The sequence below is a fragment of the Opisthocomus hoazin genome, chromosome 7, assembly GCF_030867145.1.
Source record: "Opisthocomus hoazin isolate bOpiHoa1 chromosome 7, bOpiHoa1.hap1, whole genome shotgun sequence".
Lineage (NCBI taxonomy): Eukaryota > Metazoa > Chordata > Aves > Opisthocomiformes > Opisthocomidae > Opisthocomus > Opisthocomus hoazin.
Window position 1 is genome coordinate 31,723,647 of NC_134420.1, and position 26,347 is coordinate 31,749,993.

General features: G+C 49.5%; 1 protein-coding gene across 7 annotated transcripts in view; it reads left to right on the top strand.

Moving 5' to 3' along the window:
• The first annotated feature begins 3,445 nt into the window (after positions 1 to 3,445).
• Positions 3,446 to 26,347, top strand: part of MGA (MAX dimerization protein MGA) — a 63,991-nt gene continuing 41,089 nt past the window's right edge. For 5 of the 7 annotated variants that reach the window (XM_075427590.1, XM_075427594.1, XM_075427593.1 and 2 more), the window contains exons 1-5: positions 3,446 to 3,718; positions 15,838 to 16,982; positions 23,346 to 24,276; positions 24,621 to 24,708; positions 24,854 to 24,949. In XM_075427590.1, coding sequence (XP_075283705.1) covers positions 15,919 to 16,982; positions 23,346 to 24,276; positions 24,621 to 24,708; positions 24,854 to 24,949 — 2,179 coding nt within the window. In that variant the 5' untranslated portion in view covers positions 3,446 to 3,718; positions 15,838 to 15,918. Of the gene's footprint in view, positions 3,719 to 12,580; positions 12,636 to 13,530; positions 15,576 to 15,837; positions 16,983 to 23,345; positions 24,277 to 24,620; positions 24,709 to 24,853; positions 24,950 to 26,347 lie in introns of those variants that run through there. The other 2 variants (XM_075427591.1, XM_075427592.1) reach the window with 2 other exon arrangements.

The following is a 26,347-nucleotide window of genomic DNA, read 5'->3' on the forward strand; positions in this document are numbered from 1 at the left end:
TTACTGATGGCATGCATGAGGGGTTTTGCAGCTGGCGCTTTCTGCTGGGTCTTCAGGGCAGCTCCCTACTCGTCTGGATCAAAAGCAACCAGCACTCGGGTCCCTGTGGTGTCCCCTCGCTGGGGGCTCTGTGTGCGGAGCACCGAGGAACCCCGGGCCGTGGCCCTCACGAAGCTGGGTGTGGGGAGCAGCCTCCAGCTCCTCCGCTGCGAAATGCCTCCCACGGCGTATTTCAGGAAAGGTTTATATCCCCCCACCCCCCCACTGATTAAAAGGTCTCAGATTTTTGCTGTTGCAGTCATGATCTGCTCTGGGGAGCTGCGCCTGCATCTCGGCACCGTGGGGCTTTGGTGGGAGGGAGGTTTAACCCCTCGCTCTCGGTTTTACCCATTACAGTGGGGAAGGGGCAGCGCAAGGCCAGGCGCCCAGGGACGGCGGGGTTTGGCCATCCGTGCAGGGAAGGGTTTGTTACGCTGCCGTCCCTTCGCAAGGGGAAGGGGAAGGAAAAGGAGTGGGCTCGGCAAGGCTCGTCCCAGTGCATAAAGCAGCTGGGAGAAAGCGTCAGGCTGGAGGAGCCGCGGCGGGAGGGAGGGCTGCTTGCCGTTCCTTGGGGAGCGATGAGCTGGAGCCAGATCCCAAAGGTAGCTCATGCCCGTTAGGAACCGGCCCACAGCAAGGAAGCTGAGTCCAAGCATCTCCCCATAGGCGCATTCCCAGGAGGTTTCTGCCTTAAATAAACACCGAGCCAGGAGCGAACTGCAGGGAGAGGCGCCGCAGCCAGCAGCTCGCCCGGTTCGGGAGCTGCGGCACGTCTCCTCAGGGTGAGGGGCTGAGGCGCCATCCTGCTTCTGCCCTGCCTTCTTTGGGCTGGGGAGGGCAACAGCTCAGGAATTCATAGGTCATGACTGTCCTGGTCTCTGCGGAGGAAAGCTGGGACGGGAAGACCCCGTGGAGCAGAGGACCTGGCCGTCTGGCAGCCTCCTGCAGAAGAGAGAGCCGGAGCCCAGACTCAGTGGCGCAGGAAGACGTAAGGAGGGAGGCTCCCAGGGGAACCAGCCTGGAGACCTCAAGCGAGCGCTTGGTGGACTTTATTATATCCGTGAAATAAAAACCACCACAAAGCCAGGGGCAGGCCTGCTGCTTTGCCTGCCATTTTTCCTCGCAGAATTATTTAAGAAAATCCAGACGGGCCTTCCTGCTGACCCCGCCTGCCCAGTCCCAGGGGCTGAGCCTGGCCGCAAGCCCCGCTGCGCGACGACCCTGCCGCCTTTGCAGCTCTGGTGGCAGGTATGGAGGGAAGGACCAGGCTCAAACCGCAACAACGATGCGTAACAGCAGCGGCTCCGAGTACAGCCCAGACAACTGGTCTGTTTTAAAGCTCTGCCCCGTAAAAACAAGGCTAGGGAACCCTGAGAAAGCAGCCACCCCCAGCGAACCCCTTCCACGTGTTCAGATGAGAAGGTCCTTATTTGGGGTGCAAGATGGGCACCAGAGCTGGTAAATGGCAGCTTCGCACTTATCACAGAATCACACAATGTTCGGGGTTGGAAGGGACCTCTGTGGGTCATCTAGTCCAACACCCCTGCCGAAGCAGGGTCACCTACAGCAGGCTGCACAGGACCTTGTCCAGGTGGGTCTTGAATATCTCCAAAGAAGGAGAATCCACAACCTCCCTGGGCAGCCTGTTCCAGTGCTCCGTCACCCTCAGAGGGAAGAAGTTCTTCCTCACGTTCAGACGGAATTTCCCATGCTTCAGTTTGTGCCCATTGCCCCTTGTCCTGTCGCTGGGCACCACTGAAAAGAGCTTGGCCCCATTCTCCTGACACCCACCCTTCAGATATTTGTAGGCATTTATGAGATCCCCTCTCAGCCTTCTCTTCTCCAGGCTGAACAAGCCCAGCTCCCTCAGCCTTTCCTCATAGGAGAGACGCTCCAGTCCCCTCACCATCCTCGTAGCCCTCCGCTGGACTCTCTCCAGTAGCTCCTCAACTCTCTCAGCAGCCGTTGTCTGGCTCCCATGTGTGTAACGCTGATGTCGTGACAGATTCACACGTTGTTTTCTTCGCGTGATCCCCACTCCTTCGGTGCCCAGGACGTCGCATCCGTAGTTCTGACACTTTGCAGGCTTTGAATGACTGATCACAGCGCTTGAACAACACGCTTCCACCATACGGGCCATGGTGGCAGTTGTTCAGTGTAATTACTCTTGTTTCAGTGTAATTATTTTTACATTATGACTAATTACAAACGGATATTATTAATGGAAGGAGAAAACATGTTTATGGGGGCTTGAATTCTGCAGTCATCTGGAATGAACGCAGCAGGTAACGAGCCTGGCAATGAAACACGCCGGGCATGGACCATATTCAGCGCCGCCCCTGCTCTGTGCGTCACGCTTCCTCCCCCCACGAGCTCAGCCCACGCAAAGCCCGCGCGGTTTCTCCCGATGGAAGGATGTGCCCGTTCCTGCTCAGTCTCCTCAAGCGTGTGCCTGTGTTTCCTAAACATGTTCCTCAGCAGGAGCTCTCCCAGTGGATTTACTGGCCCATTCCATCACCCTTACTGGAATGGGGCGGGCACAGCAGAGCTGGGGTTGGGTTTAGGACAGCGAGGAGGCCGGTGGCCGGCGAGCAGGGGACCACAGAGCAGTGGGGGGACGTTGGGCGGGAGGCTCTGGTGCTCGCCCCCACCTTTCGCTCACGTTTTTAATGAGCTTCCCTCAGCGGCGACCTGGCCAGGCCGGCGGCAGCCCGGGATCACGCAAGACGCCTCAGCCCGCGTGCGTTGGCACAGCTGCCGCACGCTGCTGGTTACGAGCGACAGTGGGTTCATCCGGCCTGCGGGTGCCCACGCCGCCGGCAGTCCCGGGATGGGGACCGGGTATTTTATTTCCATTTTTCCCTTCAGCATGTCCTCCATTATCTCGCCCTGAAGGCGGGCCTCCCGACGCCATCTTGGCACGGGCCTTTGCCCGCGCCGGGGCGCTTCCGTCCGGCCACGCCGCGGGTCGCGGGGGGGGGGGGGGGGGGGGGCGCGGAGGCAGCGGCGGCGGGCGGCGGGAGGAGGCGCGCCCGGCGCAGGCAGGCGGCGGCGGGCAGCGGCCCCCCGCGCCGTGGCGGGGAGGCAGCCGCGGGGGGAGAGCGACCACGGGAGGCGCCGGCGGGGACCGCGCCGCCGCCGCCCCGCGCGGCCCAGCCCCCCCACCCCCCACCCCGCGGGGGCGGGGCGGGCCCGGTGGCCGGTCGCTCCTCGCCGCGGGCGCGGGGAAGGTAGGTCCAGCCGCCCGCCAACGGCGAACGCGCACCCGTGCGGCCCACGCGCGAGCGGCGTGTTTCCCTCGCGCGAGGGCGGGGGAGGGGCAGGAAGGGCGTGTCCTGGCGGCGGGGAGCGGAAGTGCGTCGGCGGGCGGCCCCGGCCAATCGGCAGCGCGCCGCTGGCGGGCGTCGCGAGGCAGCTTCACCGCGGCCGCCGCCGTGCTGCGTGCGCCCCCCCCGCTCCCGGAGGGGCGCTCCGGTACCCGCCTTGCCGGGGGCAGCCCCGCCTCGCGGGGGGGGAAGCGAGGGGGGGCAGGAGAAACGGGAGCGGCCCACGTGATGGGCTGCTGCAGCCAATGAAGACGGCAGGAGGTTGCGCGTGGCAGGCGAGGGCCGCCGGAGCCGCGAGCGGGGCGCGTGGGCCGGGGCGTTGCTGGGCGCGCGGCGCCGCCGGCGGGAGGCAGGTAGGAGCGAGCCGGCCGCCCCCGGGGCGCCGCCCGCGTCCCCCTCCCCCCCCCCATCCCCCGCCCCGGCTTTGAAGTTTTATTCGAGGAGGTGGCGCGAGGTGTGCGCGTCACGTGAGCGCGGCGGCCCAATCACACGTGCGCGCTCCCTCCCCTCCGGCCGGCAGGGCCGCGTTTGAGGCGAGGGGGCGGCGGGGTGGCCGGGTGGGCTGCCTTCATCCCCCCCCGCACCCCGCTCCGACCGGGGTCGCGGGAGGGAGAGGGGGCGGGCGGACGGACGGGGCACTGGGAGGGGGCGGGCAGTGGCTGGCGGTCATCTGACCGGGGGGTGGGGGAAGGGGGGTGAAGGGACCGAGCGGCCCCGCATCCGGGCTTTTCGGCCGGGAAGGGTCGGGTGAGGCCCGGCCCCGAGCAGCTGCCGCCTCACGGAGCCCTCGCGCTCCCGGGGACCGTCCCCCGGGGGGAGGCGTGGCCGGCGCCACCCGTGAGACGGGGCCGGGCTGCCCGCCCCGCGCCGCGCCCCGCCGGCGGAGCCTTTCCCGGCGAGCTGCCCCGGGGCCGGGGGGCGCGCCCTCCCCTCCACCCGCTCGGGGGGCGGAGCGGGGAGGCGGAGCGTAACGGCTCGGCGGAGCGGCCCCAGGGCGGCCGCTGCCCCGAGGCGGCGGCGCGCGTGCGCCTGTGCACGTCGCGTGAGGCGGCCGTTGGTGCCGGTCTGGGGCGCCCCCAGCCACCCGGCCCGGCCTTGTCCGCGCTCCTTCCCCGTGGGCGCGGCTGCGGCCGTCGCCGTCCCGGCATCTCCCTGCTGCTCGCCGAGGGCGCGCCAGCTTGGCGCGGGGAGGTGGCTTCGTGCGGCGGCGTTGCGCGCTCGGCCGGGCGGGGTTGTCGCTGCCGGGCCCGCCGAGGGGAGCCGGACGCCTGAAGCGCGGCCCTGCCCTCGGGGGCGGGGCGGTGCCGGCCTCGGGTTCTCTGGCGGTCGGTGGCCCTTCGCTACCGCGCCAGCTAATAAGCCGTTTAAAAGGGCTTGGAAACTGGTAGGGTGAGCTTGGAGTGCGGTGGGTAGGCGTGAGGGTCCGCAGTTGTTTCATCAGCCTAGCTAGACGTGCGGTTTCCAATAACCGGGTCTGAGTTGCTTGCCTGGCTTCTGACGGTGCCGTGCTGCTTTACTCCTGATGCGTAGTGCCCGGACTCGCGCGTCGGCTTTAGTTGCACTTGATGGAGGGGCTGAAGCCCCGAAGGCTTGGAGTGGCTACAGACTGTGGAAACCGAAGGCCGTGTAGAGAAGAGGGCAGGCTGATGCGCTGGTCTTGCCGCTTTAAGGTGGCGTGCCCGCTGTGGCCGCTGGCTCTGCAGCTGCAGCACCCTTTCTGTGCCCTCGGGCACGCTTCCTTCCGAGGCTGTGTTGAGAACCGGCCTGGGGAATTGATTCTGCTTGAGAAATGGCGCTGTGGGTGAGCATGTGTGTGTTTGTACAAGGGGGGAGAAAGTATAATTCTGAGGTCTGGCAGAGATGGGCAGCATTCGTTCACTTAAGCATTCCATCTGGCAGCAGCTGACTGTTAACCTCACCTATGCTGTTTGCTCAGTGATGGTGCAGGTGCTGTTATGCCTGCTGTGGGAGGGAAACGTGCAACTGGAGGAAACCAGTGTTAGTCCCACTTGTGAATAAACTTGTTTGGTTACCTACCAGAAAAAAAAAAAAAAAAAGAAATTCTTTCTCTTTGAGCTTATGCCACTTCTTCATTTACACTCAAATCAACTAGATCATTTCTAAAGTATGTGGTTGTGTATGTTGGCTTTTTAAAACCTAATTTCGTAAGGAATGGGAAGTCCAAGGCATTCTTTTTACAAACACAATAAAACAGATCTCTGCCTAGAGGACTGAAAAGAGCTCTTGTCTAAGAAGAGGCTGTTGTCCATTTTCTGTTTCATAGACAGCAGCAGATCTACTGAAAAATTCATCCAGGGTGTGCACGTAGGAAACAGTGCCATTAGCTGTGACACCAGCACGGCTTACTTGACGTCTTGTTCTTCTGTAATTGATTATGTGGTGTGGTGTGTGTTTTGGTAGTGGGTTTTTTTTAGCCTTTTTTTTTTTTTAATATGGGATGACTTCAGAGCAAGGAATCAATGATGATGATGGAGTTGCTCTTCTTTCTCCAAGGAAAGTTGGAATATACTTTCAGTGTTGGATTCTGGATGGTTTTAGTACCTATGATAAATCCTTCATACATCTTTTTCTGAACTGAATAAGGAAGAATGCAGTGAGAATGGGTGAGGAGAATCATGAAGGCTTGTCAAGAGAAGAAGGCAACCAGAAGAAAGTTCTTTTTTTTTTTTTTTTTTAATTAAAATCAAGCCTGAAACAGAAAGGCAGTGAGGGATGTGAACAGTGTAAAAGACAGAAAATGAATGGGGAGCCAGATAAAACATATCTACATTAAAAATGTTTGCACTCACTGCTACAGTCACTATCTTTAGGAAAAGCCAGTTTGAAGAATGACAAGATCATGACCTAATTACTGTTAAATGCATACTTGTTATGATGGAATTGTGCTGTTTTGCTAACTACTGCAGTACAATGCTTTCTGCTACTATGCTGTGGTCTGCCTGACCACAGGGCAAGTCAGTAACTCAATAATGAAGACGGATGTAAACCTGGAACCCGTCACCAACAGTCTGGTACTTTAATTGGTGTTAATTTAATAGTCTCCTCAGTACCACAACTTGAAAGGGGAATAGAAGGTCCCTGGCAGTTCTAACTTGATGAGCCATTGGTGACTCTGTAGCAATGATTATTGCCATAAGACACCAGCTGAATGAATAGGATAGTTCTGAGATCTGGTGAGGGTGCTTTTGCTTGCCTGACTTGTTTTGCTGGATTTTCTTATTTTTTGCTCTCATTTTTTTTTGATGTGATATGGACAGGATCCCCAGCTGAAGATTCATGTGTGTGATGAATGTTCCTCATGATGGCCATAAAGGGACTGAAATTCATCAAAACTGGTTTATTCCTGCTGATTATGGCTTGTTTCTGCCAGTGTTACATGGCAAAAAGCATGAAGTGTTGCTTTATTCTTTTATGTTGTAATTTTCAGTGTTGAAATAATAGTACATTGAAAAAATATGGCAATAGTTGAATGTATGAGTAATGGGCATATCAATGACTGATAAAATATGGAAAGTAATGTAAAATACATTATTTTAAATGTTGAAATAGTAACATATTGTATACAGATAGGAAAGAGCAATTATTTGTAGTGAACACTGGCTTTTCTCCCTGCCCTCTCACTGGTGGTTTATACTTTATATAAATGGATTATGTGTTTCCATTGTGCAGTCTTCGGTGTTTGGGAAGAGTTCTGTATTTCCCAAAAGTTCTGGTAACTCTTGGGAGAGGGAGAATATTGTGCACTGTACATAGCAGGATTAATGCTGTTAAAGCAAAGCACTACCTTTATGGAGAACTGAAAGTTCGGACTCGTGGCAAAGTATTCCTACTGGAGAGGTGAAGCAGGTATTTCCCTCCTCCTCCTCCTCCTCCCCCCCAAGTGTTTTCCCTGTTCCTCCAATAGAAACTGCTGCTTTTGCAGGGGTGTAGCTGACAGCTGATGAAGCACTTCCTGAACTACCACCTATTCATCCTGCAGTAGTCAGGGCTCTGCGCATTAAGCGAGTTTGTTTTTAGTATAAACTAATTAAGTGAATATAGTTTTAGTATGAAGTAGTGTTGTGGGCTGAAATCTGATGGTGCACAAGCTGTGTTGTACTTGCTGTGGGGACAGTGCATTCTGTGTGCAGCTGGAGCATGCGTTTTAGCATGTTTGCATCGGCAAGAAAACCTAAATCTGGAAAAGCGGATTTCTTGCTCTCTCTTTTTTTTTTTCTCTTTTCCTGCAACAGTCCATTTCTTGCAGTATTTTTTTTTAATCTCACACTTTTTAGCTAGATTCTGCCACCACTTACACCTTTAATCTTCGTGATACCGGATTATACTTCCTTGCTATAGCTAAAAGAAGTACTTAAGCTACTTCTCTATCATAAATAAAATGATGTGAACTTTTTTTTAAGTAGATTTGGGCAGGGATTCTGTTGCCTAAGGACAGGGGTCTGGAGCTGTCATAGATGCTGCAGTTTATTAGAGACGTCTATGTAGAGCAAGCATTCAGTGCTGGGAGGCCAGTACTCTTCTGGAGGAGCAGGTGGAGGCCAGTGGGGCTGGTTATGGTATAGACTAGATCTGGAGTTTCAGAATTAATGGACTTTCTTGTGGGGCGCTACTGTGTTAATCATTCTCCAAAATGGCAAAACATTGGCTAAAGAAAGTGTGTTTTTGTATTTTAACCCTGCTAGTGTGCACATTGCACAACACTTCTGACTATAACATCACTAGAGTTTCAGGTCTTTCATTTTTTATTTTTATGGCCTAAACTTGGGGCTTTGTATGATTGTTAGGGCTGCCTGACAGCAGTTAGTAATAAACTTGTAGACAAGGCTCTGCTGACTGACTGGCGCTGTGGATGTATTGCATTGGCACAGTTGGTTTTGATAGCTGTTGCTTTCAGCTAATGAGTCTGGTTTCTTGTGAATTTGAGAGCTGAAAAGCCTCCTTTATGCTCCAGTAATGTTCCAGCAGTAGTGCCTTTTAAAGTATGCTGCATGACAGAAATGCCCTGTCGTGTGTGTACTTGTGTAGTAGAGATGGTTGAGTTGGAACTGAAAAGGAGATAGCTAGCAAAAAATGTCATTGGCACCTCTTCTATATTTTCCACAGGTTGGCAACTGTTAAGTTCTGCTTAACTATGTCTGCAACACGTTGCTCTCCCACATACAGATCTTTAGCAAAGCCTGGGCCTTGTGACCCTCCAGCTCGTGATCCGTTACTGAATCTTTACTCAATTTTTTTCTTTTTTTTAGACACAGGTTTGAAGTAAGAGTGGCTGAAGAGCAGAGTTTTTTGCTGCTGCTCCAACTAGCAATCTCTGGACTGCTGGGTGGTGAAAGTCACAGGCTCTGTGTTACTTCTAGTGTGTAGGCTTGAACTGGCGCTTTATGCTTGTAGGCATTGCTTTACAAGGAGGAATGATACTTACTGGATACTGAAATACAAGTTGTAAAGACTGTAGTTCGTACTTTCAGGGTGCTGCAAAGCAGGGAATATGTCTGAAAGAAGCATTTTGGGGAAGAGGGTACTTCCTGGTAGTGAACATAAGCATTTCAAATATGACCGTCATGTTGCTGGTTAGTAGATGGCAAGTCCCTGTGATCACGGAGGGCAGTGTTCAGTTGGTGCAAACCAGTTCATTTCTATGCTGCCAATTGCTGTTTAGCGCAAACGAGGCCTTAAAACTGGTCTTTGTACTGATCTAGGTGGGATGTGGTTCTTTACTGCCTCGCTCCTGTTCCTTGTCAGCTATGAGCTGCTCAGAACTGGCTTGCTTAAGCTGATGGGACCTGTGACGTCTGCTGGTGGATCTGTTCTCTTGATAAACTAGAGGCTCCGCTTTTGCTGCAGGGAAGGATTTTTACCTGCGTTAGGTAAAATGGCAGCAAAACCCCTGGCAATGTCAGCAGGCTCTGGCGTTGCCTCTCTTACTGTCACTGGAACGTGTGGCTTGTGGGCCATGAATGTGGCACTGTCTGCTGTTCAGTTCTGTGCGGCTGCTCCTAGTTGTACAAATGGCCCTCTTGCTGAAGAAAAAAAGACTTATTTCTGTATTGTCACCGTTCAGAAACGTGTCGCATAATACAAAATAGAGTGTCAATGTATCCTGTGACCCTCAAACTTGATGACTGCTATACCTAATATGTGATTGCTCTAGGTATAAAATGACTATTCCTGATCCATCTTGGACAATGTGACTTAGTTTTTTAATTGGTCTAATTATTTCTGATTGAATTTGTTAAGGGAAGAATACTGTGCTGGATCCGACAGCTTGAGGTTGCTGCAGCTCCATGCCCCCAGGTATAACCAGTAGCAAGGCTGCAAATGTATTCCTGGTGGGCACAAGCACATAGAGCACACCTATACATGACACACTTGTGTACACATCTGGCCATGCAGATCAGGCAGACACACAGATGCTCACAGGAACACAGCCAGCAGCGACAGCCTTGTCCTGCTCCCCTCCCCGTCTGAGCAGGACAGAGGTCTGCTAGTGAGAGTGTGTCTATATATATATTTTTTTATATACGCACTCATTTATGTGTGTATGTACAAGGTAGATTTGCTCCAGCAGCTGGGCTTAGACACTCAGTCTGCCCAGCAGCTAGTTCCTGGATCCCAGTCTCCCCAGTTTCTGGCTTCTGGATGCTTAAGCCCCGAGGCCACAGCCGTGCTGCAGGTGCTGGTATGTTCTTGCTTGCTCTCTCTTGGCTGGCTGGGACTACCCTGGCTCCCTGGTGTCCAACCCCTCTCTGCCCCACGGCCTTGCCGTTTAGAGAGAGATGTGCATACACACGCAGAGCTGGTGGCACTTCTCCGGTCCCCCAGGTCCCTTGTTGAGCTGTGCGCACACACACACAGCGGTTATAGCTAAACTGGAATGCTGTCTTCATTCCTTTCTTCCCGTTGCTTCCCATTTGCTGTATGAAATGTGAAAACACTTGTCTGTTAGCCTCGGCTTTTTCTTGTGCAAAGATATTTTAGAAACTTCCGAAAGAGAAACATCATGTGAAGCTGTTTCTAGAGAAAGGCTGAACGTGACCCTTGACAAAAAGAATACCATCTCTTTGTGATTTTTTTGTACCTCTTTCCTTCTAATTCCTCTGAACCTTTTTTCTCTCCAACTCTGTTGTTGCCAGCATTTGGGGTGTTTTTCTTCCACTGCGCCAACCTCATCTAGTATATGGATGTTGTGGTTTAGCCCCAGCTGGCACCTAAGCACCGCACAGCCCCTTGCTCGCTCCTTCCAGTGGGATGGGGGAGAGAATTGAAAGGGCAAAAGCAAGAAAACTCATGGGTTGAGACAGTGATGGTTTAATAGGTAAAGCAAAAGCCATGCACGCAAGCAAAGCAAATTCGTTCACCACTTCCCGCTGGCAGGTGGATGTTCAGCCATCCCCAGGAGAGCAGGGCTCCATCGCACATAATGGTTACTTGGGAAGACAGATGCCATCACTTCGAATGTCGTCCTCCTGCTGAGCGTGACATCGTATGGCATGGAGCATCCCTTGGGTCAGCTGTCCTGGCTGCGTCCCCTCCCCACTGCGTGTGCCCCCCAGCCTCCTCGCTGCTGGGGTGGGGTGAGGAGCAGAAAAGTCCTTGACTCTGTGTAAGCACTGCTCCACGGTAACAAAAACATCCCTGTGTTACAAACACTGTTTTCAGCACAAACCCAAAACAGACCCATGCTCGCTACTGTGAAGAAAGTTAACTCTACTCCAGCCAAAAGCAGCACAGCTTCCGTCCATACATCTCCTGTATGAACTGCTAGATGTATCAAAAATACAGTCTTAAATTCTTTCATATTTGCAGATTTTTGTATTTAAGCAGTTTCTCCGTACAGTGAATGTGTTTAATCCTCACTTTTTTTCAGCCTGAGTTAATTTTTCTAGTTCAGAGGGGAAAAAATCCTCCATGGTCTTCTCCTAGAGACCTGCCTGTGTTACTGCTTGGAGGTGCGTTTTTCAAGTGTCTTAAAAACGTGTGTTGTCGAGTTATGCGCTTCTGTGATGATCTCCCACAGCGTAAACTTCTGTTGCCGAGAAGCCTTTTGAAGGGGTGCTGGCCTCTAACATTGCTCTTGTTTTGCCGATTTTCTCCACCCTAACGGCAACGGCACGACTGTCTTGGTCAAACCGAGGAGCAGCCCGAGGGAGGCCCCGTCTGCGGCTGGCAGCGGTCAGTGCGAAGTCCTGGTCTGCCTCTGACCCCGGTGCCGCGGCTGTTGGGCGCCGGGGTGTCCATCTCTCTCCTTTCGAGAGGGATGCGGCGTTGTACAACCACTGTCCCTGACAGGCGATGGAGGGGTGCGGGGCCTGGTGGAGGTGTTTACCCGCAGCCGCGCTGGGCGTTGGTGTGAATTCCCCCGACGCGCAGAGTTCGGTTTCAGTGGGCTCGCTCCGAGGTTGACAGAATGTCATTTCCTTGGCGTCCGTGACGGGCTGCGGGGTGCCGGGGCCAGCTGGCGGTAAGGGTGCGCCTGGGCTGGGCCGGGCCGGGTTTTGCCTGGCGTCACACGGGACCAACCGGGACACGGCTGGTCGGCCCCGCGCTGGCTGGCTGGGAGCCGCTGCCGCTCCGGCGGGGCGGGGCGAAGCCAGGGGCGCGAGGCCGCGCTCGGTGGGCTGGGGGCCGGCGCGGTCCGCGGGCGGGTCGTCTCCGCCGAGCGGCGGGGCAGCGGGGCGCGCCCTGCCGTCGCAGCGGGGGCGGGGGCCGCCTTCCCGAGGAGGCGGCGCGGGAGGGGCGGCTTGCCCTCGGGGCGGTGCTCGCTCCGGCCGGGCCGGGCGCGCATCCCGCCGGCGCCGCCCCCCGGCCGTCGCGTGCCAGCGCGGGAGGCGTCCCCGCCGCCGGGGGGCGCCGGGCCAGGCGCGTGACCCGAGGCGGGGCCGGGCCTCTCGGCCGGGGGGCGGGGAGCGGTGCAGACGGGAGCCGGCGCGCGCTCGTCGGGCGGCGGCGGCGCTGCCGCTCGGAGCCCCGCGGGGCTTCGAAGGCGGCGGCGCGCGCGGCGCAGCGCCGCGTCCGCGCCCGTTCGAGAAGCTTCCCTGCGCGCGGGGCCGGGCCGGGCGCCGGGCCCTGCGCTCGGCGCGGGCACGTGACGAGCAGGCGGGAGGGAGGGGGGCGCGAGCCGGCGGCGCGCCTGCGCGCGCGGCGGCGCGGTGACGTCACCGCGGTGCGCACGCACGTTGTCCCCAGCTGGCGGACACACGGTCCGCGTGAGGAGAAAGGAAGCGGGAGGCCCCCTCGCCTCGCCGCACGGTAACTACCGGGGAGCGGGGGCGCGCGCGCGGGGGGCGCCGGCTCCCCGCGCCGCGCGCACGCTCCGCGCGCCTCCCCCGCGCGCCCGTCGCCCCAGCTGCGAAAATTAACACCAGGCGCGGCCACGAGGCGACGGGGCCCGGGCCCGCCGGCGGCGACGCGAGGCGCCGCTTCATGGCCGCCGCGCCGCGCAGGCGGGAGCGCCGGCCGCGCTGCTGTCGCTGGGCTGGGCCGGGCCGGGCGTTGCGGCGAAGAGCGGCGCGGCTTGCCCACGTGCGCCGGTCCCGCCGGCCACCGCAGGCGGCGGTTCCGGCCCTCGCCGCTCCCGGAAAGGCCCGGGCAGCTCGCGGCGGCGGCGGCTGCTGCCTGCCCCCAGCGCGGGGCTTCCGGCGGGGGGGGGGGGCGTTAAAAGCGACGGGTGCGCCGCTCGGCCCCGGCCGTGACGCCGCCTGCTCCGGGCAGGACGGTCGCTTCTCGCCGCATCGGGCGCAGCCTGCCCGGGCCGGGGCCGCCCCTTCGCCTGTGCGGGCCGGCCGGGCGCCGCCGCCGCGGTGTTGAACGGCAGCGCCGCGCGCTGATCGCTGGTGCCATTGGGCCCGGCTCCCGTCGGCAGCGCGGCGGCGGGCTGGTCTCGCGCTCCGCTGCGGGGTGGCTTTCCTCGCGCGGGCGGCGGGGTGTCGTCATCGGCTCGCCGCGCGGAACGGCGCCGGCCCCTCGGCACGAGAAGCCCGGGCAGAACCCGTCGGTTGCGCGCGCGGGTTGCGGGAGGCGTTGGGGGGAGCGGGTTTTCTCACGGCTCGCCCCGGCGCAGCGCTCCGCGGCTGCGGCCGCCCCTGCCCGGGTCGGCGTTGCGTCCCGGCGCGTGGGTGCGGAAGCGAAGCACCTGAAGCCGGTTTGGCAGATGCAGACGTTTGCCTTGGAACGCTGAGCTAGAAACTCCGTGCTGCGGCAGAAGCGGCTCGCGTGCATGGCCGAGTGTCGTGAAACGCGTGCAGTTGTGTTGGTAACGGACCACGGTAGTGCTGAAATAATGTAGCTTTTGGCTGCTGTAGTTGCACGTAATCACATCGTAACCACCTGCGTCTTTGCCTTGATACCGTGAGCGGTGCTCCCGGTAGAAATAACTGCAGCGGTGTTGGAAAAAGAAACTGCGACTCAGTAGCTCTTTGTACGCGTAGAGTTTTTGCTGAATGCATGGTTGTTGAGCTTTTCTGAATTTATTTCGGGCATGTGCAAGTTCTGCCACAAGTAAATTTAAAGTTACAGGCTTTCTGCAAGTCTTAAACCGGGTTTGAAATGCCTTTGATAGTGTATTTTCCTCACGAGCTAATATGATTTTGGTGTGTACTGCACAGCACTGATGTGACCTTGCTTTATGATTGTGTGTTCAGTGTACATAGAAACACGCTGTGTGTGTGTAGAGAGAGGGTAAGCTGGTGGAAAATTGCGTACAGCTTAGGATGTGTTTTTTTCTCCCATCTCCATGTATCTGACTTTCAATAGAGGTTTATATTTCTGTTACATTTTTATATATGAACATGAAAAAGCTTTTTTTGGGATGGCTTTTTGTATAGCTGGGACTGAAGATGTGCTCCATTGAAAAAGCAGGGCAACATTCTGAAAATAGAAATGATGAAGCTGATTTTGAACAGCTAGCTCACGTTGTGTTGTAGACTCTGTACATAGTCCTGGCTGAGTGAGTGTGTGGGGAAGTGTTTCCTCAAAGTAAAACTGAAAACCAGATCTTGTAACTTCACAGGTCTCAGACCTGTGCAGAACACTTTGGGGTTTTTTTTTCTCCAGTTTAACTTTTACATGAAGTTTTAAAGCGTGAAGTTTAAAGGGTGGAAGTAGATCCCTCATATTGCGTAGATGTCAAGAACATTTATCATGGAGTGTAGATTGCCTGCCTCCTGAGTTCTGAGGTTGTCTCCCATATGCATGTGGCGGCTGGTTTGCACAGAGGAGTGTTTCCTCCTACACTACTCCAGTCCTCACAAAATAAATGCGGCTTGTTGAGTACTCAGTTCACTTAAAACTCGTGAGTTTGAGTTAGTTCCTTGGAAAGAGCGATGATTGTTTTTGAGTAGCTAGCTCCCAGCGATGGTGATTCACTCTTGTATCTGGCTCCCACCAACTAAGCATTTGATACAAGAATCAATTGTTTTTTGTCAGTGTTTTATTCCATACATAATAAGCATCAAAACACAAACGTGTGAATGCGGGAGTGGCATTCTTGTGAGTTACCAGAAGCACTTACCTTAAGTTTTCACATTGACAAATGCACAGGCTGTTTGAAACATGAAGGTGTTCATGATCTTTTGTTAGTGTTGACATGATACTTAACCTGTGAGGTAGAAACACAAAAGTGGAATTGTGTATATGCAGATACAGGTAACTTTTTTAGTTCCTGAAACAATGATTAGGCTAATGGTAGCAGTACAAATGTTTTCTTATTTGACTGAAATTATTTCTGTAATTTAGAAGATGGAGGTAGCTAAGGTTGCCTGATGCTTCACATTCATCCATTTAATCTTAGCTGCATGGCCTTTTGGGGAGTAAGTTTGTCTGGTTTTCCCCAAAGCTTATCCGTCTGAACTATTTTTTCCCCTTCAGTTCTTTGTCTTTGCCTTAGACGAGCATTTAGAAGTTCTTGGGGTTGGGGCAGGGGCAGCAAAGAAATCAAACTTAGTCTTTAATGTTTATGTTTTTTTCTTTTCACTTTCTTTCCCTCTTTTCATTTTTGAGAAGTTTGGACCTCTGGGAACTCTTTCTTTCTGGCAAGAGCAAACGACTTCTGCCTTTGGGTCAGCGATGTGCCATTTGCTCTTCTGGAAACTTCTGCACGTTTTGCCAAGTGCTGTTTGCTAAGCAAATGATCTGAAGAGTTGAGCCGATATCAGAACAGAGAGCACTTTGAAATATCAAGCAAAGCAAGGAGTAAGCGAGGAGTCCTGTTGTGGCAAAGCATTATATGCAAATGCAGTTTAAAGGTGTCATAGCCCCCGTGCCTAAAAGGCCGAAATTACATACATGCAGGCAGCCTTGGTTTGGTATATCCTAGTTGTGCTCGATTATATAGGACCGATTACCTTTAAAGATTTTAATGTGAAGAGCTGTAACAAAAAGGATTTCTCATGAGACTTAATTACTTTCTTAGACTGTATTTGAATAATTTTAACTGTATTTTCCTTTTTTCCAGAATGGTGAACACGCGTAGATGATCCTAATCAGAACTGTGTAGGATTTGCATTTGGTTTGAGAGCTTGTAAGATTGCTCATCATGGAGAAACAGCAGATTGTCTTGGGTAGCCGGGATGGTGGGACTGTGTCTGGTGCAGCGCCTGCTTTTTTTGTCATCTTGAAACAACAGCAGGGAAACGGTAAAGCTGACCAAGGAATCCTAGTAGCAGACCGCGATGCTTGTGCTCTCGCCAGCAGTGTGTCGACTCCAGTAAAATCCAAAGTCAAGACCTGCCTCCCAGCTGACTGTGTCTCAGGGGGCATTACTGTCACCCTGGATAACAACAGTATGTGGAATGAATTCTACCATCGCAACACAGAGATGATTCTGACGAAGCAGGGGAGGCGCATGTTCCCGTACTGCCGGTACTGGATTACAGGTCTGGATGTCAGTCAGAAGTACATCCTAGTCATGGACATATCCCCTGTGGACAATCACCGATACAAATGGAACGGCCGTTGGTGGGAGCCCAGCGGGAAGGCAGAACCGCACGTTCTTGGTCGAGTGTTCATTCATCCAGAATCACCTTCCACTGGCCAATATTGGATGCACCAGCCAGTATCCTTCTACAAACTCAAACTTACTAACAATACACTGGACCAGGAAGGTCATATAATCTTACATTCTATGCACCGTTACCTGCCACGACTTCACTTGGTGCCTGCAGACAAAGCCACAGAAGTAATTCAGCTCAATGGCCCCGATGTCCATACGTTTACCTTTCCACAGACAGAGTTCTTCGCAGTTACAGCCTACCAGAACATCCAGATTACCCAGCTGAAAATAGATTACAATCCTTTTGCTAAAGGGTTCAGAGATGATGGGTTGAATAGTCGACCTCAGCGCGATGTGAAACAAAACAATAACTTGGAATTGGAAGCAGGTGATGTTTTTAGCGCTGCTGGCATTTGTGGTCGCCCTGCTGGGGTTGATGGATTGAATTTGCATCAGAGAAGTTTAGATTCTTCATTCATTGGTCAAAACCCATCAGACATGGATCTGGAAAAAGAGTCCTTTAATGCAGAAAGGGACTTCCTGGGTTTCCTGGACACTGACCTGCCTTCAGGTGATATGCCAAAGCTAAAACAAGAAGTCTCTGAGAGGTGGGTTAATGTTCATTTTTTGTACTGTTTGAGTGGGATATTTGGTAAAACATCAAATAATGGGATGCTCAGTGTACGTTTAGATTTACAGCTGAAGCTTGCCTGACCTGAAATGGCAGAACACTTAATATTATTACAAGCTTTTCTTTGCTTAAACAGTCGTGTACTAGTCTGGACTTTCTAAAGTGTCTGAGGAGTGTAAGTGTTCAATATTTTTTCCTGTGTTGCTTTGACTCTCTTTGTAAAGAAGTGTTGAGGGATTTCTCTACCCTCTTAGCATTTCAGAAGACTAAACTTAATTTTTCAGTGTTTTAAACAGAGCACATTGCAGTCATCAGAACGTTGCCTTTCTTTTTAGAGTTGCTTACCACAGCGATGTGCTGTCTCTGTATCTTCAGTTTTCATTAGTGGATGGGTGAGGATGTGTGGTGCGTGTGGGTATTTGGGTTGGGTATGTGCAGGGATTGCTACAAGGCAACTGTAACAGGCAGCGTGCCATTGTTTTGTCAATAAATGCTTGTGTGAATTTTTCTGTTCCACAGAGTAGTATGAGGTAGCCTGCCTGTTGATAGTCAGTTGCTTCATGTTTGCTGTGAGGTAAGAGAAGCTGCACCTAGGAAAGTGCTTCAGAATAACTGATACCCTGTTCAGACCTTCATTTACTCTGTGGTGATTTTATGTCTGGATGTTTATCCAGTGCTGAGTTTTTTGAACCATTCTATTCATATCACACAAACAGTAGTAAAGCAATCTAGCGTGTATTGAGAGCGTACTCATAGCGTGAAACCTGCTAACCGCCAAGTGCTCATGTTAGTAGAGCAAGCCTGGTGAAACCTATTATTTTACTGCACTTTCACTTAGTTTCCAAAATCAAAGCAATAGAATAGAGCAGATGGAGTGAATAGTTAATCTGTGTCAAGAGGTGCTAGACATACTTTGAACCTGAAGAAGTGATTTTTTTGAAAAAAAGAAGGTTTATCTCCTGCCATGTTTCTTCATGTCTGTCTGTGAATACCAGACTTAGTCTGACAAAGACTTAGTGACAAAAGCAGCGCTATGTAGATCACTACACCAAGAAATTCTTTGACTGCAGAGTACCAGGATGATGTTAATGATGTAATTGGAGGTGAGTTCTTAGGAGGTAAGAAGTTGTGTTCATGACATAATTACACAGTTTGTTTCAAAGGCTGTATTACTATCCTACTTCAGTGTGTTTTAGAGAGGACAGAATTTTGCTCAGTTGTTTAGGGTCTTTTTTTCCCCTTGCAGAAAGCATGTCCTTGCCTTTCGAGTGAGTGAAAAAGTTCGAATCACAAAGTTATCCATTCTTTGAGACTTCATTGAGTGTAATTGTAATAATTCTTAAGAATACTAGAATTGCTTTGGGATCTCGAGTGTCCTAACCTTTCTTCTGCAGTATTTGTCAGTGTCAGTTTATTAGGAAGAAGAATGTCTTCTAGACTGGGTTACATTCTCCAGTAATGTTGCTGTACATACTAGAGAAACACATCTTGAAGACTGAAAGTACTCTGAATTCAGAGAGAATGGGCTTTCTTTAGCTCCTAAGAATACAGCATGGAGAAGTGTTTAGATAACTTTGCATATTGGAAGTAAAACTCTGAAAATAATTACAAAAAGGTTTATTTTGTCTCCACAGTGATTTTTTCTTTTTCCTTTTTTCCTCCTTGGTGTCAGCTGAAGTTGGAAAAGTTAAAATTTTGATCATTTTGTTTACCTGAAGGGGTCATTGAAGCAAATTATTTGGAGAACTGTTTGAATTGGATAGCTTGGGGTTTTTTTGTTCGCTTCTTTCCCAAGGAATAACATCCATCAGTTTTAAGGACTCAAGGACATTGCCTTAGGAACAGATGATGTAAATCAGCAGACTTAATTTCTCTTGGTCCAGAGCATGTTACACACCTTCCCTCGTTTGACTTCCAAGACAATTTATCTGTGAAATGTGCTAAAAGCTTCACAGACTGGGGAAGACTCTGAAGGGGTTTTCTCTGTTCTGGGCTAGGAAGCATCTATCATTTAATGAATCAATGTTACCACAGTCCTAGAACTGCCCTCAAGCATTGTTCAGCTCTTCGTTTTATGTTTTTGTAATCTATCTGAAAAAGTCAGATTCTGTACTTGGAAAGAGAAAAATTGAGGTCATACAAGAAATGGCAGAACTGTCTTTTTATGTGCTGGAGTTTTTCAGAACATTAGTTCCCCTGCCTTCAGATCTGTTGATGATGTTTTCATGATGTGCAGTTGAGATCCCTTCATAAATACATCAGCCTTTCAAGGACAGTGTTGAGTGAGTGGTGTTTTATCAAACTAGACACATTAATATTTACATATTAATATTTACATATTAATGAGGGCTGGACAAATTTTTTTTGTCATAGGCAAGTCATTACTAGTAGTTGATAGGCACTATCTTGCTTTTATGCAGGGTAGTGATTTGTGCTGAGTTTAGATTTGGGTGAGAGTCAGAAGTTGGGAACTGCTTTCTCCCGGATAACGCTCTCCAAAGGAAGTGGAGTTCCCAGTGCTATAGTGTGTGATATTTCCCACTAGTGCTCAATTTGTGTGACATTTTTGCAAATGGAACTATGTAAAAGTCTGTGCATACCTGAGAATAACTTTAATCTTGAGTTATTAGCGTGCTTTGGAAATAAAGAGGGTTTTCTTTATGCAAGGTGGTAGGTTGTTTTTTTTTCTGTCACTTGGTAGTATATTTTAGTTTCATCAGGTGTATTGTAAAGAAAATAAATGTTTAATTTGAGGTGTGGACATTTCTATAGGAATGCTTATGCCTGGAACCACTCAGATGTTGGGGGCATGGAGGGAACCACAAGCAAACTTTACTGGTTCTTAAGTCTTACAGGCTAATGTACTCTTTCTCCCTTCCAAGTTCTTTTGAATTTCCTGCTTCAAAAATACAAATACAGTGGGATTTTTAATGCCTCAGTGGTCTTGTTTTTGTAATTTAGTTGTCTTGTGTTTAGTCTGACTGTTTACCTTTCTTCCCTCCTTGCCTTCTTTTGGAAGAGATAGGCAAGTGATCATCCTTCAAACATCAGCCACAGATTGCTAGATTAATTCCAGAAGAAATTAGTTTGGGTTTTTTTCCCCCCATGGTGTATTTTAAAATGATCTACATAAAAAAGAAAAAAGATCCGTATAGGTCAGTACTTTCAGTAACTGAGCAGCTACATTTTAATTTGTCAAAATGCAAGAAGACAATTTCTCTGCTTTTACTGGTTTATTGCGAGGATACTAAATACATTACTTGAGGCATAAAGAAGTTTGCTTCAGTATGAGCATTGTTCCATGTCGGGCAAAGAAAGAGCTGGTTAAGACATTTTGCCATTTTTACCTGATCTCAGATTAAGCCGAGGATTTTGAGAGGACAAACTTGCATGATTCATCTTCCCATAGTATATAAGAAGAGAAGTTTCTGTGACTGCTTATGTTGCACGTAACTTCACAAACTTAACTAAGGCCAAATGAAATTATTTCAGTGCTAAAAAGCAACTTTTTTATTCTTTGAAAAGTTGATAATTGCACATGAATTAAAAAAACTCGAAAAATGCGGCCCAGCATTTTGTGCAAATACTTGATCTTCTCATACATACACATAGATGGATGATACCTCAGTCTTGTCCCCATCTGGCTTACGGTTGCAATATGCAGAGTAAAGTAATATTTGTGTCTAGAACCTTCAGTTTTACAGCTGGGCTTTGTTTTGTATACTGTCCAGATCACCAATAGAAAGGTAATCCTTAGCTTGAGTATACATCTTGCAATCGGTAAAGGAAAATGTCTGGAGAAGTCCAGGCTTTACTGGGCTTGCAACTGGAAACAGTAGAACTCGGATGAGAAATGAATCCTGGCCAGTGAATTTATTAGGGTTTTCTGCCTCTTTATTTTAGAGACTTCTAAGAAAGAGGAGCAGATGACTCGACTGTTCTTAATAGCATTCACTTTAATTGTGGATCTGCTGTAATGAATCAACATCTAGCTGTAATGTGACAGGATATTTAGTTGCCCATAACCTATGTGGACTGTCTTAGAATTTCTTTCACAGTAAACTTGCTTAAAAAGAAAGGCTTTTTACTCTTTATATTTGACGTTCTTACTAAATGAAAGCTAAAAACATTTTGATAGGAAACTCATTGGATAGAGAAGAAAGGAGACAAAATAGGACTGGTGTGCCACTCTTCTCTTGCCTCACAAAGCCGGGTTTTTGCGTCAGGCTTACTTCTGGTTACTTAGGTTCTTCTGAATTGCAACAGGTTTTCTAGGTGGGTTCCATCTTGTGCTTAGGAATTTTATGTATAAATCTGTAAATCTGTGTCTTGACTGTCTGCTCCCTGTTTTAAGACTGCAGTCTTTCTTCATGAGGTGGAGACTCCCAGCTCCATGTTGTGACTCTGGTGCATCCCAGCTTTTTTTCCTTAAGTGTCTCCTCAGTCTGCATGGGCAGAAACAACCTCTTCCTCTACATCTTCTCCTTCCTCAGTCCCAGCCTGGGACTGGCATAATCATTCTTTAAAGGGGTGGTGGTGGATAATAAAATACAGATGCACACACTTATATGCACAATAATGAAGGCAATATTCCCTTTATATGTAATAACTTAATAACAGTATATCATAGAATGATTTGAGTTGGAAAGCACCTTAAAGATCACCTAGTTCCAACCCCCGTGCCATGAGCAGGGACACCTTCCACCAGACCAGGTTGCTCAAAGCCCCATCCAACCTGGCCTTGAGCACTGCCAGGGAGGGGGCATCCACAGCTTCTCTGGACAACCTGTGCCAGTGCCTCACCACCCTCATTGTAAAAAAATTTCTTGCTTATATCTCATCTAAATCTACCCTCTTTCAGCTTGAAGCCATTACCCCTTATCCTATCACTACATGCCTTTGTAAAAAGTCCTTCTCCAGCTTTCTTGTCAGCCCCCTTCAGGGACTAGAAACCTGCTATAAGGTCTCCCTGGAGCCTTCTCTTCTCCAGGCTGAACAGCCCCAACTGTCTCAGCCTTTCTTCGTAGGAGAGGTGCTCCAGCCCTTTGACCATTTTTGTGGCCCTCCTCTGGCCCTGCTCCAACAGGTCCATGTCTCTCGTGTTGAGGGCTCCAGAGCTGAACACAGGACTCCAGGTGGGGTCTCCCCAGAGCAGAGCAGGGGGACAGAATCCCCTCCATTGACCTGCTGGCCACGCTGCTTTTGATGCAGCCCAGGATATGGTTGGCCTTCTGGGCTGCAAGCGCACATTGCTGGGTCGTGTTGAGCTTCTGGTCAAACAGCACCCCACCCAAGTCCTTCTCCTCAGGGCTGCTCTGAGTCCATTCTCCATCCAGCCTGTACTTGTGCTTGGGCACATATTTGAAATTATGTTAGCATTAACTAACATTAAAAAATATTGTTATTCTTAGTAACATTTTAATAACTTAAGCTTAACAGAATTTGAGTAATAATTTAACATAATTTAAATTATATATAGTGTTTTATAAAATATGTAAAGGGAGTATTGGAATACTGTCTGATATGTTTAGTAAGTTCTGACTACTGTTTTCTGAGGTTCATTGTGGGTATGAGTTTCTGGTTTCCTATCTTTCCTCTTATGACGAGGGGCCAACTTCTGATGCACTTAACAACTGCTGACTGCAATTTTTTGACTGATGTGTCTGTTCCTCAAGCCCATCATCGGAGTGTGGCTGGTGACACTGTTAGTCTTCGGTATTCAATGCGTGATGTGTAAAATTCTGGTTAGGTTAATACTCAGGTTTAGTGGAAGATGGAGCATAGTTCAACAGGATGTTAACATTCTGTAAGCATTAGAACAACGACTGAATTTAGGAATTGTCTGTATGTGGCTTCAGGATGAATTAACGGAAATTTTAGTTAAATCGTGTGAATTGAAAGGCATTAGGCACTCACTTGGCTTCTTATTTGCAAGCACGGTGGCTTTAGTCAGGTGATGTAATGAGATACACAGCAAACTAAAGCCACTTCTGAACATTTAAAAGGTGATAGCTTAGCATGAGTTCATGCCAAGTCTCAAATAGGAAAAAGTGTAAATGTCACCCTGATACTACTAGGGAAGGAAATTGTGCTGCTGCCTTCAGATAAGAAGTTGGATTGTTTTTAAAGATGGCAAATTTTTTTTTTTTCAGTGCCTACTTTTAAAAATCTAAGCTTGTAAATGACAGTTTATTTAGCAGACTCATGTCTCAAAGCATTTCGGAATTTTTTTATAGTATGTAACTAAGGATTATGGGAGGTGATGGGATTTCGGTAAAGGAAGAGATTTGGTAAAGATCTTGTGTTGTGTTTTGTTTTTGTCCCTTCTCTCCCACCCCAGTCCCATTGCTAGCAGTTACGAAAGCAGTTCCCGTGTGGCATCCCCATTGGACCCAAATGGACACTTTAATGTAGTCATTAAAGAGGAACCAGTAGATGACTATGACTATGAGTCAAATATTTGCACACAGGGAATAAGTGTGAAACAGGAAGACACAGATGAAGAAACTGATGAGTATTCCAACACTGATGATGATGATCCTGTCCTACAAAAACACATGATGAGACACGGTGAAACGGATGGAATTGATGGAGAATTCAGATCTAGGAAGCGTGTGCTAACCAGTCCTTCAGGTGTTGCCAAAGCAAAAATGTTAAAACTGGATAGTGGGAAGATGCCTGTGGTCTATTTGGAACCTTGTGCAGTCACAAAGAGTACAGTGAAGATATCTGAGCTGCCACAGACCATGCTGTCCTCTTGCAAGAAGGAGAAATCCCCTTTAAGTGCAGTACTGGATTCCTTGCCTGTGTGTTTCGAAAATCACAAAGGCTCTTGCTCAGGCACAGCCACTGTAACTGAGGAGGTGGTTATCAAAAAACAATCTCCTGGGAGTAAAATGTCACAGAAATATGCTTCAATCAGAGAGGCCCAGTGGGCTCTGTCTAAATCACCTAATTTTAATCTCAGGGGCTCAGTAAGTTGTCACTTTTCAACTAAAGAGATCTGTGGAAGAAAAAGGCCTGGCATGCTGAAGAATCCCTTGTCCCTGAAAGGTGCTGGTAGCAATCAAAACGCCCTGTCATCAGTTACAACTAAAAGAGGAAGGCCACGGAAACTGAAAATTTCAAAGGCTGGTCGACCACCTAAAGCTATAGGGAAATCTGTAATAACAAGTAAGAACACCTCTTTGGGGCCTGGGGGTATCCTTCCAGATGTTAAGCCGGACCTTGAAGATGTTGATGGAGTCCTCTTTGTGTCCTTTGCATCAAAGGTAAAACCTAACTGTTTTGAGTAAAATTCAAAACCTTTTCCAATGTCTCATTTTTAAGCCCTTTATACTAATAAGCTGGAGGTATATTTTCTTTCAAACTGAGTTTTGAGGTTTATGACCTCTTCCCAAATCTGTTGTCTTGTTCCTATGTTAATCGTAACATTTCCTTACTTATTAGCTATTTGGGGAGACATAGAGGGTTCTGGAGTTCTGTATAAAAGAATGCATGCTTGTTTATTAAACAGTCTCATGTTTTGAATGTTTCAGTGATATTTTGATGTGGCCTAGTTTGCATCTAAGTCAGTGTTTTAAGGTATCTTATTGGAGGCTCTTTATGTATGTAGGAAGCTCTTGACATTCACACTGTTGATAGAGCTGGAGGAGAAGAGTCACAGAATCTTCAGGCTCCCTTGTTGACTACAAATGATCCAGGTACATTTGTGTGTGGTTTTTTTTTTTGTAAGTGGCTATTCGCTAGAATAAGGGAATTTGTAAAGACACACTGGAAAATTGATCATTTTAATCAATTTTTTGCGTAGTAAATGTTTTTTGTATGGTCTCTTTATTTTTTGAGTAGATTGTCAAGCAAGAATACAAGTGTTGGAAAAGGAATTGATGGAAGAGCTGAAGACCTTGAGGCATAAGCAAGTAATACATCCTAGCCTTCAGGAAGGTAAGCAAGGCAGTCTAAATCTTGTTGCACCTGGCTGTATATTAATCATACTGAGTTGATAATTTCCTACTGGATGTAGTACTGTGTATGCACAGTACAGCTGGAATCTGATTTTGGTTATTTTTTTTCAAATGCAGGAAAGCATACAGGGGTGTGTGTGTACAAATGTGGGGGTAGGAAAGGAAAATTGTGTGAAACTGTCTATTTCCCTCGTGACAATGAGAGAGAATCTGTGGTGTCTGACCCAGGTTTTTGTCTTAAAAGCTTTGAAAGTACTTTCAGGCAGCCAATAAAGGTAGTGTTTTTTTCACACATCCGTGTTGCAAACTAGAAGAGGTGGAGGCGGCAGAAGATGAATCCTGAATCTCCCAACAGCAGAGCAGGAGGCTGCATGTCATTGTGTGCCTCTTGCAGAAGATGCTGAGCCGAATTTCAGGCTTCGGGCCATGCCTGTTTTGTAATGAGCTAGTCCTCGTAGAGAGGAGATGGAGTACATTTTACTCCTGCATAGAAGATAGGCATTTCCTGGTAGTAAAGGAGCTAGATATCCAGAAACACTTAACAAAGACTACATTTCCTGTGTTGGAGTCTGTATTTCTTTGAGTCACTGTAGATCCAGGTTCACTAGCCACGTAAGAGGGCCAGGCAAGGTACTTCTAGCTTGTGATCTTTCATTTACGTACACTATTATCCTGAGGTCAGATGTAAGAAAGTCAGGGACCAACACGGCAGAACGTAACGTTCTGTCTACTGATGATGTTGAGAGTCTTCAGCAATAGTAGTCCTGAGACCGATAGCGTTAACATAGGTATCAGAGCAGATGATGAAGTTGATCCAAATGGAAGCATCATACGTCATGCTCTTGAGGTTCTGGACCCGAATTTTTCAAACATCTAACTGTAATGTTGTAGGGACGGAGACTCCAAATACTGACGTTGACTCTGATGCTAGTTACTTTGGGTTGTCAGAGAGCTTCTGCTGTGAAGAATCCTGAATTATCTTAAATGGTTTATGCACAGAGTATGATGAGAACTAGCCTGGCATTTTTTGCAGTCATTTAAAGGGATGCCTTTGCATCTTGCTAGTGTTGAGCCGACATTCCTGTCTTCCACCTTTGCAAAGCAGTCGTAAGAAGGCTGGTAGAGAGCTCTTAAAGCTCTGTACTGGATGTGGTGGGAATGAAAGAAGATATCCTATCTCTGGCCACATTGTACCTCAGTCGTGTACCATCAGGCGTAACAGTTGTATCATGGATGTCTGAATGCAGTTCTCCCCTCCCATGCGTCCAGAAATGGGCAGACCTGTTTTCTAATGACCTCACTGGCCAACCGACCCTCACAGGTCTGCGTGTGTTAATCCTATTTCAAGAACGGTGGTAAAATCGGTTTTGTGGTTGGC